The 13,897-nt window shown below is 42.9% G+C and overlaps 1 protein-coding gene across 1 annotated transcript in view; it reads left to right on the top strand.

Moving 5' to 3' along the window:
• Positions 1-13,897, top strand: part of MCC (MCC regulator of Wnt signaling pathway) — a 225,746-nt gene that overhangs the window by 203,089 nt on the left and 8,760 nt on the right. The window contains exons 15-16 of the mRNA XM_077816346.1: positions 2,169-2,375; positions 3,793-3,890. Coding sequence (XP_077672472.1) covers positions 2,169-2,375; positions 3,793-3,890 — 305 coding nt within the window. The remainder of the gene's footprint in view (positions 1-2,168; positions 2,376-3,792; positions 3,891-13,897) is intronic.

Genomic DNA, 13,897 nt, shown 5'->3' with positions numbered 1-13,897 from the left:
TTCTAGCATCAGCTTCCAACTATTCGATCTCATTATGCCTTTTTCTGCTAGATTAAAGAGAGCAGAAATCTCTTTCTTGTGTAGGTACTTACAGACCATGATCAAGTCACCTCTTAACCTTTGCTGGTATAAACTAAATAGACTGAGCTTTTAAAGTCTCTCATTATTAGGCCAGACCTTGAGTCATTCTTGTAACTCTTTTCTGATCCCTTTCTAATTTTCCAACATCCTTTTTGAAATGTGGACGCCTTTCCAGTTAATAGTCACATTCATACTTTATACAGAGGTAACACAACCTTCCTCCTCCTCCTTGATATTGCCCTCTTTAAGTATCTGAGAATTGTGGTCACGCTCCTAGCTACACCATTGCACTCGGAGCTCCTGTTCAGGTGTGTATCCACTCTGACTCCGAAGTCCTTTTCATTGTCACTGCCTTCCAGGATACAATTCCCCATCCTATAAATGTGACCTATATTGTTTATTCCTAGATACATGACCTTGCATTTGGCCATATTAAAACACATTGTTCAAATGATACTAGGTGCTCCAGGTCTGCCTATATGACTGACCTCTGCCTGTCATTATTTACCACTCCACTAATTTTTATGTCACCTACAAATTTTAGCAATGATTATATATTTTCTTCCAGATGATTGATAAAGATATTGAATGGCACTAGACTAAGAACAGATCCTTGTGGGACCCCACTAGAAACACTCCTGTTGGGTGATGATTCCCCATTCACAGTGTTTCTTTTTGCAGTCTGTCAGTTAACCAGTTTTTACTCCATTTAATATTGGCTACATTAACAAAAAATTCACTGTACTAAATTATCAAAATGTCATGCAGGACTAAGTCAGATGCCTTACAGAAATCTAAGTATAATATGTCAGCAAGTTGCCTTTATCAACCAAACTTGTGATCTCTTCAAAAAATATCAAGTTTGTCTGACAAGATCTATTTCCATATAACTGTGTTGATTGGCATTAATTGTGCTATCACTCTTTAATTCTTTACTGATTGCATCCCAATCAGCCTTCCCACAATTTGTCCTGGAATTGATGTTAACTGGCCTATAGTTAGACCAGCCCTGCTGAATGATACAAGGCTCTCTTCTGTCAGACTTATGTCCGCTGCCTCCTTTCACAGTCTGAGCACTGAGCTTTTGGTCAGAGGGAGTATTGCCCTTCTCCTGCCTCTACAAAAATGTTAATCGAACTAAATAAGCACTAGAATGTTTTGAAATATTCTTCGCTGACCGTGGATTACATGCTGGGAAAGTAAGTTTCTTTGGATTAATATGACATCCCTTCCAGATTTTTTGGCCTCAGAATATGCTTTCAGGTAAAAACTGTGGCCACGTTTCTGGAGTAAGCCATATAGAAAGGAATTGCTGTACTTCTAGATATGTTCAGATGATGTATGAGAGCAGATATGATTTGTGGGCATGGGGAATGGACACACTGACGTTATAACATACGTACAACAAGGGTTTGTTCTGAGAAAGTTGGCAGCAATATTGTAACCATCTGATTGGCAGGAGAATTATCTGCAGGAACAAGCTTTTAAAATTAAGCTTCCTTGTAAAGTATCAGTATTTCTTCTGTATGTCAGATTCAGAGAGGCGACAAACTAGTGTAATGTTCACCTTTTTCCGAACCTCTCAACAGTTAGGATAAGTTACACTGACAGACTGTCTTACATCTTCACACCTGCTTTCAGCATACCACTTGCCCCTTTACACATCACCTGTGAATTTGGTCCTGTGAGTCTGAGTGCAAGATGGTGTGGCTAAAAGAAGTATATATTACACCAGTTCAGACTTCTCTCTGAGTAGGATCTCTTATGGTTCTAGGGGATAGCTTTTCAAACATTTCTGTGGTTATTTTTACTTATAAATATAATACATAATTATATTCAATACCAATAATATATTTACACCAGAAAATTCTCTACTGCTGCCTGTGTCTGTAAATTGTTCTTTGTTGAGATAATACATTTGAATCGTATGAATGATTCCTAAATTAAAAATTCATTGAAAATCAAATTTAAGCCCCACCTTGGCAAGCAGCACAAATGTGATTCATTCACTGTAAGACTCTGTCTCCCTTCTGTGTACAGTTCTGTGAAGTGGTATCTTGATGTGATCTTCTGTGTGTCCCCAACAGGAGGAGATGGCAGAGCTTAAGGCACAACTGTACTTGCTAGAGAAAGAAAAGAAAGCACTGGAGTTGAAACTTAGCACTCGAGAGGCCCAAGAACAGGCCTACCTAGTTCACATTGAGCACCTGAAGTCTGAAGTAGAAGAGCAAAAAGAACAGAAAATGAGATCCCTCAGCTCCACCGGTAGTGGCAGCAAAGACAAATTGGGCAAGGTCAGGAATTAATGCCAGTCTCCAGAATCAGAGTAAACATAACTAAAGACATTTCGTCTCCCTGTCGTTACCAGTTTTGAGCATGTTAATCATCCCTGCTTTCTCCCTTCCATCTACACACACACACCTTTCTCCCTCTTCCAGTTGTGATGTATTATATGTAAGGTTAAGATTTCGTCATGGTCATTTTTAGTAAACGTCACAGACAGGTCACAGGCAATAAACAAAAATTCACGGAAGTCCATGACCCATGCATGACTTTTACTAAAAATAACTGACAAAATCGGGGGTGAGGGAGGAAAGGGGGAGGGGCGCGGATCCAGCACCCACTGCTGCTGCAGCTCCCAGGTCCCCCAGGTGCCTGTGGTTGCTCAGAGATCCAGGATCTCCACCACCCATGTGGCTGAGAGTGCCCGAGTCCCCACCGCTGCCCACAGCTGGAGCTCTGAGGTCCCCCCGCCACCAGCGGCTGAGAGCTCCAGGGCCCTTGCTGGCTGCCAGCTCCAGCCCTACTGCCCCTGGGCTGAAGTGGAAAATGTCACAGAGGTCTATGGAAGTCACAGATTCTGTGACCTCCATGACATAATCTGACCCTTAATTATATGGCACCTTCCATCCTGGATCTCTAAGCACTTTGCAGACACTGCAAAGTTAAGCCCATGTCCCTTGAGCAAAATGCAGTTATCAATTCTGGGAAGATGACAATCATTCGGCACTAGCATACTAGCTACTATTGCCAACTTTATTGTCATCTGGCTGGTTTATCTCCTTGAAAGTCAATAGTTATGGGGTTTGTGAAATCCAGAAATAAACTGAGATACATTAGTCTCATTTCACTAGGAAATGACTGGAGATTTCATTATAAAACCCCCTCACAATGCAGGTAGGTACCAGTGGTTGGGGAGAAAATAATTTCCCCTTAAATTAGCAAAATCTGTGTATTGCTATCTTTAGGTTTATAATTTTTCTAAGGAAATAGGGACACCCTAGAAATTCTATAATCCCATACCTATGCTGCTGTGTCCCTTTGTTCCTCTGTCCCTACAAAGCCCCAGCAGAAAAAAAAATTACAGAAGTATCCTTCTGTATTTTTGACTACACATCATTTGAATTTCTGCATGCTCACTGTGCTTTTTCCCTTCAAACCTGGTGTCAAAAGTGGAATAAGACACCAGAGAATGTATGCTCTATAGCAGAATTCTGCAAATTATTTATTATTGTGTGATGGTTTGTAAAACATCGGGTGAGTCTGTGGAATATAATGCATTGACCCATCTCTTGGTGCATTGATGTTTCTACATGACACTTGTGTTGTTTATACCGATTTAATTTTAGCTCAGTTTTAAAAGCAGTCGTAAGTTTAAAAGTGCTCATAGTTCCCCCCCCCCTTAGTAAGGCAATCTTGCTCATTTCTCAGGAATGCACAGATGGGACCCCAACACCATTAACCCTAGCTGAGCTGAGACCATACAACGACAGTGAACTGGCTGCAGAACTAACAAATGCACTCAGACGGTAAGCACCCTCTTCCACTTCCTGGAGATATTATTTATTCCACAATCCTAGGGTAAGATTTCATTCTGGGTTGTATCTTTTGATCTGGCACATTTTGTAGGGATCTTCAGAGGTTTGCCCATGAGGAAAAACCAGGACTAAAGTTTTTTTACAGTTTGTTTTATGCTTGTTGTTCTTTCTTGTTTTTTTTTTTAATTTAGAAATTGCTCTTTGGTGCTCATCTCCATGGTCCCTAAACTTCTCAGAAATGTGAATGAATTTTAGCCTCACAAAACCTTTGAGGTAGGGAAATGCTGTTATTCCCATTTTACCCATGAGGAACCTGAGGCAGAGACAGGTTAAGTGATTTGCTGAAGGTCACCAGGAAACTATTGTAATGCTAGCATTAGAATACAGAGCTCCAGCTAAGAAGGTTTAGCCCCAGGTCAGTAGTTGGATGGGAGACCACTGAAGAACCCCTAGGTGCTGCAGGGAGTTTTCAAAAGCAACATTCACCCTCTGAGTGAGTACCAAACCAGTGCCATGGCGTGGTGATAAGATTGCTGTTCTGTGAGAAGTTTTGGCTTTCAGATGAGATACAAAACTGATATCTTGACAACTTTTTTTCGTTAATAGCCAGACTTTTAAGCTGAGGTCCATATGAGTTGCACACCTACTATATATTCTCATACGTAATGATTGTAATTGTGCAGTGTATGTGGTGACTTAAAGTGAAAATGGTTACTTAGTTGCCTAAATGTCATTTATATGCACGTTCCACCAGCCTCCAGTTGTAAAGATTTGATCTTTATCAATCCCATAGAACTTTTTTGCAAGAGACCAACTTCCCAGTTCCAACTATGATAATCACATTCTACCTACCTAAAATTACACTAACCGCTTTAGTTTGAAAAATATATTCATCTGCATTTCTGGCCTAAAAGCTGTATATAGTGTTGGTGTGGCTTATCAGACAGTTGCTGTGTTTCACTCCAGAGACAACTTCATTTCAGTGTTTTAAGTATGTAATGTACACAGGGATCACTGAGGATGAAAGGCATTATATAAATGTAAGGTCATTACTACTGTAAAATCAATACAGCTAATATTATTTGCTTCCTAGTTTCAAAGTTGCAGTTGCTGAATATTTAGCTTGGCTGGTACAGTAAACAAAAAATGTTGTGGTTAAAAAATTGTAATTTGTTTGTGAGGGTGTGTTCCATTGGGTAAAACCTGGCTGGGTAAGTGAATTGAGTAATCATTATCCAAGAGCCTTTTGCCTCAGCCCAGTGGAAAACAGTCCTGGTGCTGAGAGCTGGGTCAGCATTGCGTGTCTTCTTTCCAGCTGTAGCTTTTGAATTTTATTGCCTTTTGCTCCCCGGTTTCAAGATGAGACCACTGGCCTTAACTAGTAGAGATTGAGTAGAGTCACGAAGTGCGGTTTGCTGACTAAACACAGAAAAACTTCAGTTTATCAACTGCGCCATAAGTCAATCAGCATGGATTTCCAGTTAAGGGCCTAGCAAACAGATAGTGAGTGCAGCCAATTGGGTAGGAGGGGAAAGAAAAAATAATCAGATTAAACTGCTCTTAAAGTTAGGAGCTTACGCTCTTTGTATAATGGAAATCGGACTGAGTTAGTTACAACATGTTACATGTGATGGTTGCTGCCAGCTGGGCTCCAGCACGATTTCCATGATCAGTGGGGACAGGAATTTGTACTGAGAGCTGTGCCAGCCGAACCAGGCCATAGGCTAACCGCCTTATGTAGTCTGTTGATTTTCAAGAGAGTTCTCAGAGAAAAAGTCCTATCCCCAGAGCTGAGGGAAACTATGCTAAACCCTGATTGGCAACAGCTGTGTTTAAAAAGATCTATATCATTGTACTTAACTTGGTTTTGATCTCAATGTAGATAGGACCTTAGAGATCTAAATAAGGTTTACATAACTGTGCATCCACAAAAGGACCTTTTCATCATTAATGCAACTGTAACAATGTTTGTGTGTGCACAACAATAGCCACTATGAGCTGAGTTATGACTTGGGGGAGGACTTATGCCCTGAAAGCTGGTGTGCAGATTTCTCAGTCCTGCTCCCACTTGCATCTCAGGACGATGTATTATCAATGCCTCCTGTACTCCCTGAGTCCATATCAGTGAAATTTGTGAAGACTCCACTCCCTTAATAAGCATTGCTTAAGCAATAAGTGATTGCTTAACCTCTTGCTGTGTCCAGACAGGGTTGACCCTTGAATTAGCTTCTGAAGTCCACCCACCTGGCCTAGGGTTCCCTAAAATGTCAGTGTAGTGCTCATAAATGAATAAGCACTGTGTATCAGACTGTCAGCTCTCATTTACAATTAAAACATATACTCTGCTCTTATGTTTGCCAAGATAACCCCCAAAATGAAAGCTGCAAGTGAACTGAAGCAGTGCTTACTTCCTGAGTCTGTGAACAACCTGGGAGGGAAAATCTCTTGAAATTTATCTCTGGAACCTAATAGTGACATTGCTCAGTGCTACTCCTATTAAGAGAAACATCCAGCCATTGTGTTTATTATCCATGGGTGTTAGACACAATGGTGAATACTGAGGGCACTGAGATAGCTGGTTCCTAAGCGGGGAAAAGAAGGTCACATCCCCCAAAAATGCAGTCACCTCCAAACCTGCCCACAAGTGAGAGGGAAAGAAGAGGTGCATTTCTTCCCTGTGGCCAAAAGCCGCAAACACCTTCAGAGTGTTATACGTCCAGCCGCTTCCCACACCTTCCTGGTTGCCAAAAGCACCAGCTGTTTTCTATTGGCTGTCAAAACCTACAGCTTTCCCTAAATTATCTTTCTTATGCAGTTGCTGCAGAGCATATGGGGGCCTTCTCTATTGAAGTAATGCTAATTATATTTTAAAATAGTGTATTGCTGTGAAAAAGCAGAGGAAGATCGTCTTGTGCAGAAAAAAAATACACTGACATAATGATTTGGAAGCATTTATTTTTTCATGGCCTGTAGCTAGTTTTGCAGCAGCATCACCACCAAATGTGCTTCGTGCTGTAGTGATTGTTTAACCTCTTGCTGTGTCCAGACAGGGTTGACCCTGGAATTAGCTTCTGAAATCCACCCACCTGGCCTAGGGATTCCCTAAAATGTCAGCATAGTGCTCATAAATGAATGATTTGGGGAGATCCAACAAAAGGATTATTATTCGTACCTTGTTGTGTTAGTGCATATTTTTATTTGTACCAGTTTTACAGGTTCCTTTGTCACAGTTGCTTTGGAATCAACTTGATAGTTTCTCCTGGCTGTGTACACTGTGAAACTCCATCTAATGTGCTTCCACTGTAGACCTCTTTCCTCTTCTCTTCTATAAACAAGCCACACGCAAAGTAGTAGTTATCTGCAAGTTACATGCTATAAAGTCACATTTGGACTACCAGGTTTCTACTATTATAAACTGGGGCGGGCTGTCTGTCTGTCTGTCTTGCTTTGTATGTTCATGCCAACTTCCGGCTGAATGTAAATCTGCCCCATTCCCCAAAATATATTTTTAGCAGTTTTGTTTCTCTTTTTATGGTGTAATGCAGACGTGGGCAAACTTTGCCCGCGGGACCATCCTGCCCAGCCCCTGAGCCCCCGGCCGGGGAGGCTAGCCCCCAGCCCCTCCCCTGCTGTCCCCCTTTCCCCACAGCCTCACCTTGCCGCGCTGCCAGCACTCTGGCCTTCCACTCCTGCTGTGCAGCACGGCGGTGTGGCTGGCTCCGGCATGGTAAGGGGGCGGGGAGCAGGGGGTCCCCAGGGGCAGTCAGGGAGTAGAGGGCGGTCAGAGGACAGGCAACGGGGGGGTTGGATAGGCATGGGAGCCCTAGGGGACCTGTCAGGGGGCGGGGATGTGGATAGGAGTCAGGGCAGTTAGGAGACGGGGTGGTGGTTAGGGGCGGGGGGTCCTGGGAGGGGGCAGTCAGGGGACAAGGAGCGGGGGGGTTGGATGGGTCAGGGGTTTTAAGGGGGGCATTGAGGGGGCGGGAAGTGGGAGGGGGTGAATAGGGAGCAGGGGCCAGGCTGTTTGGGGAGGCACAGCCTTCCCTACTCGGCCCTCCACACAGTTTTGCAAGTCTGATGTGGCCCTCGGGCCAAAAAGTTTGCCCACCCCGGTCTAATAGAATGCGTTGACAGGTGTCCAAAGTGAAGACATTTGACAGTCTCAAGACAATGAGTAATGGTGCCGCACAGATTGTTGGCAGGAAATATCTTGTGTTCAGGATGGAGTGAAAAAATATTCCCAGCAGCCTGATGGCATCACATTGTGTTGTGTCATGCCAGAAACCAGGGCTGTAGGAGAGGATCTGTTGGAATTCCCAACTGCCAGGAATAGTGGTGGCTCAGCACGGCGGTGGATGCTGACACGGTCTCTGCGGGGACCCATAAGGAGTACATGCCTAGCTGCTGTGCTCTCCTTTCCAGCTGCAGGAGGGAAGACTGTAGCTTTGTCCATTTCACTTCATACTTAATTAATGCATTATCAGGCCATGAATGCTCATGGCAGCTACTCTGCAGGGAGGAGGAAATGAGAAAAATGTCCTGTAGGGAATGAACTTGCCTACAGGGAGATGCATAAGATGATGTAACTGGGTCTTATTTAGTCTCTGATTCCTATAGTGCTGTGAAAAATGGATGAGAACCTCTGCATCCCCTTAGGCCCATACAGCAATATTCTGATGCATTAGGCCCTCTCACATTCTTTAGCCATCCACAGCAAAATTGGAGTTATAATAGCTTTGGTGTCTGCGTGGATTTTTTGTAATTCTTTATATTTATTAAAATGCTTGGCCAGGAGGACTGATGGCTCCAGGGATTGGTAATGGCATACAAAGCCCGTCACCATTTCAAATCCAGACCAGGTCAGTATTTGCCAAAAGTCATTACATCTGATGGCCGTTCAGGGCCTGTGTGAAGTGAGTCAGTGATCTCAGTCCTGTGGATTGGTGTCCACTCACAAAAGCCACCATTCCACTTGGCGCCCCTGTTGCCTCAGCCTCAGCAGAGAGGCCAAGGATTGAATGGGCATAGAGACTAGCCTAGCAGAAGAGAATTGAGGCTGTACGGTGAAGTGCACAGTGTTACTGCACATGCTATGCTAGGCCTGTGCATAAAGAGGCTATGATCTGTGGGCTGTCAAACACTGGCCCCTCCTCCAGTACTAAACACACTTACAAAAATGTTCTGGTCAGAGATTACTTCTCACTGCTCAGTATTTATCATTATTCCACCCACCTCAAAACCGGAGCTATGGACACTTCCATTAGTGTGTTAAAAAGTTGTCTCGTTTCACTATAGCTTCTATAATTTCCTAGTGAGAGACAGTAACGTTCTTATAGACTCCCCAAAGAGATCCCCATGCTTGTTGCAGTAGCAGCGCCCTGGTATTTGGAGATCAGCAATGTCACAGAAAGCTGTGCTGAATCATGATAGTGGCCATTTCTTCACATAATGCCAATTACGTTTGGACCAAACTGCAGAGTTTGGATTCCATGTTCTGCGCCACTCATGGCTGTTTGGATTTGAGGTTTAGGTTTAGCTCTTGATGAGAGTGATATCCAGTCATGAAGTTGGGATCATGACCTGGATATAAGTGTCTCCAAAATTCAGGCCTATTTTGAACACAGATTAGGCCTGCTCTTGCAGATCAAAAGACGAAAGCGAAACTACAGCATATTGTAATGATCCAAAGAAACAGTGACAATTAAAAAGTGCCACAGTGAAGTGTCCCTTTCTGCCATACTGCAGCTCAAACTGTATATGCAGATGTCAATAAAACTTTTACATATTAAAAAGAAACCTGTCAATTTTCCCACAGCATTTTGTCTGCTCCTTTTTGGCAGAGTTATTTCACATTTACTACTTTCCTTGACCTAATTATAGTGTACATTAAATGGGGTCAAGGGGCTTGGAACTTTGTAGCATTTCAGAACCAAATTTTGTGACCGGCTGCAGTGAAGTCACAATGACTTAGTCATCTGCAAAATTCAAGGATCCCTGCCCTTTTATGCTTCGACCATTATCCAGTCTCTCACTGGCCCAAGAGATTTCCCTTAGTCCACTGAGCCTGGGGGAGAGGGGAGCTATTTTGTCATTTTTCACCAATAACCAGTATCACTCTCATTTGTTTTTTAACTAGAATGAGTAGCTCTGCTCACCACAGAATAGTCGCCCAAATCACTAAGCAACTATACAACTTCACAGAATTGTCGGTCTGTACTCAGCCCAGAACTGGAAAAGCTCCAGGTCAGGACAAATCTGTGCAGGGAATCTTGGCTAGGGAGTGCCTCCATTATGCCCCTCTCTAATTATTGTGAAGAGCCCCTATTTTAGAGGTGCCAAACCACCACAGCTCCCATGGATTTCTGAGAGAGCTGTGACTTCTGAACCTCTGGTCATCAGGCCACACACAGAATAGTGCAGTGCTCCTACATACAACTGCAAGACAAACTGTAAACACCTTTCTTCCTTTTCCTCTGCACAGTCAAACTGGTGGGAGGAAACACTGCAGGCGTCTGCTGATCCAAACACACCTGTGAGCTGGACAAATGTCATATCTGAAAAGGCTTTTTCCCCCTCTAGCTTTTTAGGGGTATTTTGTTACTGTTGCTATTAAGGAAGCAAATATTTCTGTGTGGCCCTCTTCTTTTGTGTTCCATATTACCTGTCGCAGCTTGAGTGGCCAATGTAGCTGTGCTGTTTAATTGGTTTAGGGATGTCACATGCAGTGCTGGCACTGGTTGTTAGTTTAAGCTGCTAATGGAAAGAGGATTCAGCTGCAGTGGTTTTAAACATACTATTGCCTATGGTCTCTAGAGGAGAGGAGAGCTTCATATGGAATGGCTGGTGGCTGAATCAGAAACTACAAGTGTGTGTCATCCTGTCCTACAGGAGTTGGACGATGCATTTCATGCCCTCGTAAGCAGGCACAGTGAGTGGGGTAAGACATCCTGGGCCAAACCTGCAGCAAGTATGGGGAGACCAAACTGACCGAAAACTTCAAAAAGTTTGCTCTGTTTTGTGTGGGACCAGGGTTTGGGATTTGCTGCCCAAATGGGATTCAGAGCATTTGATGTGGCTAGATGTATGAAAATAGAGAAACATTGGGGCCCTGTTAACTAGCCTTTCCACTGAAACCATTCCATAAGCCTGAGCCAAAGCTCATTAAAGCAACTCAGCAGTTATCCACTTTAATTCCACTCAGCAATTGTTTTGGTCTTAAAAATGTAAACCAAGATACTCCATTACTACCATGTCAGTAATTTCAATGAATAAGTGGTACTGTTTTCCAGAGGCTGTTGCTATGCATTAGGCCTGTGAGCTACACATACTCAGAAGGTAGGTTTTTCCTTCAGAACATTGCAGGCAGGGATTTTGCCAAATGAATTGTTCAGTTCCCTGCTGACTGTTCACTGCAGCAGGGAGTTATTAACTAATTGAAACAGAACCATAGTCTCCTATGAGATTGGCTTGCAGGCATATCTCTGATCACAGGCTCATTCCCTGTCAGTGCACACATGCACCAGTTTTCTCTGCATGCATCTCACACAAGATGTGATGTGCCGCTGCTATGTTTTCTCAACTCCCTATTGCTGCAGGATCAATTGGAAAAGGAAGGTGTGGGAGGTGAGAGCAGAGGTGATGCTGATCTTCAGAATGCTAAACAAAAGCAAGTTGTAAGGTTGAAACAGCTACTGAATTTAGGGTGTGTAAAAGTTTGAGTGTTCCTTTAAAATAGTTCGTTCTCTCTCTCCTTTAAATATAAACCTACAGGCACCCACCATAGATTCATTCTGAAAAGATGCTGTGTTATAAATAGCACAATTATTTTAACGTGTTCTGTTTTATTAAACCTGCATTTGCCGATTCTTCATATTCTGTTGATTTATAATAGCAATCAGGAGAGTGAAGCTGTGCTCAGAATTCCATATATGCATACAGCCCTTTAGTGCATTAATGAAATGCAAAGTGCACCTCCAGGTTCCTTATCACTCCGATACAAACTACAGAACAAATGCATGGAAGGGCACAAATGTTAGAAGGATTTCCACATGCCAAAATGGGATCTCTTAGCTAATTGGGGAACAGTAGATACTAAGGAAGTTCTGAAGGCGCAGAGAATATTTTCACAAGGTCTTATAAAGTGTTAGAGAGACTGCGGATATACCAGCATTTGTAGCTGTGATGAAGTCTCTGGCATACTGGTAAAAATGGAAAATACAACACCTTGGAGGAGAGAACTTGAATTCATGTGTTTTGATTGTTCAGCCAGTCTGCAAACAAATCTCAGTTTCTCAAATTCCAAAACAAATCAGTAATGTTAGATGAATATCTATCTCTTTGCTTTTGCTGCTGCTTCAGTGTCCATATGTCTGAGCAGCACTCTTCTGTAGAAGGCCCATTGAAATCAATGGAATGTAATAATAAATAAGTATATAGCAGGTACTCAGAATTCAGAAGTATTCCTGTGGTTTGGTTTTCAGGGGTTCGTGAGGTTTCACTCCATCAAATTGCTGTGGTGTCTTTCATGAGAATTCCTGCAAAGGGCAGATGGTTTGATGCCCTTTTCAGCGAACCGCAGTATCTCAGGAAAAGGTAACAACTACCTGAATCCTGCCACTACAAATTAGAAGATTTATTTCACTGGTGCAACCCACATTGCAGGCTCCTATTGGCTGTAAGTGTGGAAGGAGTAGGGGGTGCCGCATACACAGTGCGAAAGCCCCTGAATGCCCAGGAGGCTAAGAGCTGGCACCTGAAAAGAATTTGACCCATCTAGGAGGTACTGAGGATAGGTCAGGCAGGAGCTGTGCTGATACAATTCCTCTCCCAGGCAGCCTCCCTGTAACGACGAAGGAAAGGTAGAGGTACAGACTGAATCCAGAGTGTATGGGTTGAGAACTTCCTTCATTGGCAAAGTGGATTTTCAAAAAAACCCACTATGTAATAACAGAAGTAAGTCAGTTGCTTGTTTGCTCACAGTGCAAGAAAAGCTCTTAGAAATCTTTTAAAAGAAACTCCACTTTTCATCATTTCTTCCCTAGCACTTCAGTAGGCGCTGTCCACTGAGCCTTTGTCACAGGTGATGTGTTGACAACTTTAAAATGAATTGCCGCCTTGCGGAGTTCCTTACTATGCAAGTTGCTGCAGTGTGGTCTTTGTTTCAGTGCAGTATTTTCTGGCTGATTCTTGATTTTAAATAGGCCTGAATTATTTTTTTTTCTTTTTTTACTTACTATATATATTTGTCCTAGCTCGCCTACTACTCATGCTGTGTCACAGGCCAGCATAAATATATCTCCCCCTCCCCGTTTCGAAGTCCCCAGCCACCCACCCCCCCAATGCAGGCAGACACTCAATCTCTTCCCTGCTCTGTTCAGGTTCTTAAATGGCTCTTAACATTGTGGTATCAGAGCACCTGTCAAAAGTGCATTAAAGCAATGTGACTAACTTCTGTAATGTCTTATTCATTCATCTCTGATTCGCTCCCCAAGGTGAAATGGGGGGGAGGTTGTTTTGCTTAACTAAGATAAACTATTATCTGTATACTGCTGCGTGTTTGTATTAAGTATTAAAGCAAGGGCATTTGGAAGCTGAAAGTGGTGAGATTTGTGATGGTCCTTAGGCCCATGCCCACCCCCCTCCTCACCAAAAAAAACAACAAAAAACCACCCTAGAAACTTAAGAATATGCATGAGTCTATACAGCAAAAAATTTTTAAGACTTTTCTTTAACAAAGATTCTTTCCACCCTCTCATTCTAACCTAACCGTATATCCTTGACAACAATACATTGGTATAAGTAGCTAGCATTCAGTTTTTCCCTGACTTGTTTTGGCAAAACCCTTCTGCTGCTGAAGATGGATTTAAAATTCGTTAAACTAGCATGTTAAATGACTCTTCCTGTTGTTATAAAATGCTGCCACTTTCAGGCCAGCGCTGGAACTGTGGTCTGGTTGAGGCAATTCCAGAAAATCTCAGCGTAGTCTCAGAGGAATTCAA

Source organism: Eretmochelys imbricata, chromosome 5 (genome assembly GCF_965152235.1).
Source record: "Eretmochelys imbricata isolate rEreImb1 chromosome 5, rEreImb1.hap1, whole genome shotgun sequence".
Classification (NCBI taxonomy): Eukaryota; Metazoa; Chordata; order Testudines; family Cheloniidae; genus Eretmochelys; species Eretmochelys imbricata.
The sequence above is the reverse complement of the archived record's forward strand: the minus strand, read 5'-3'. Positions and strand labels throughout refer to the sequence as shown.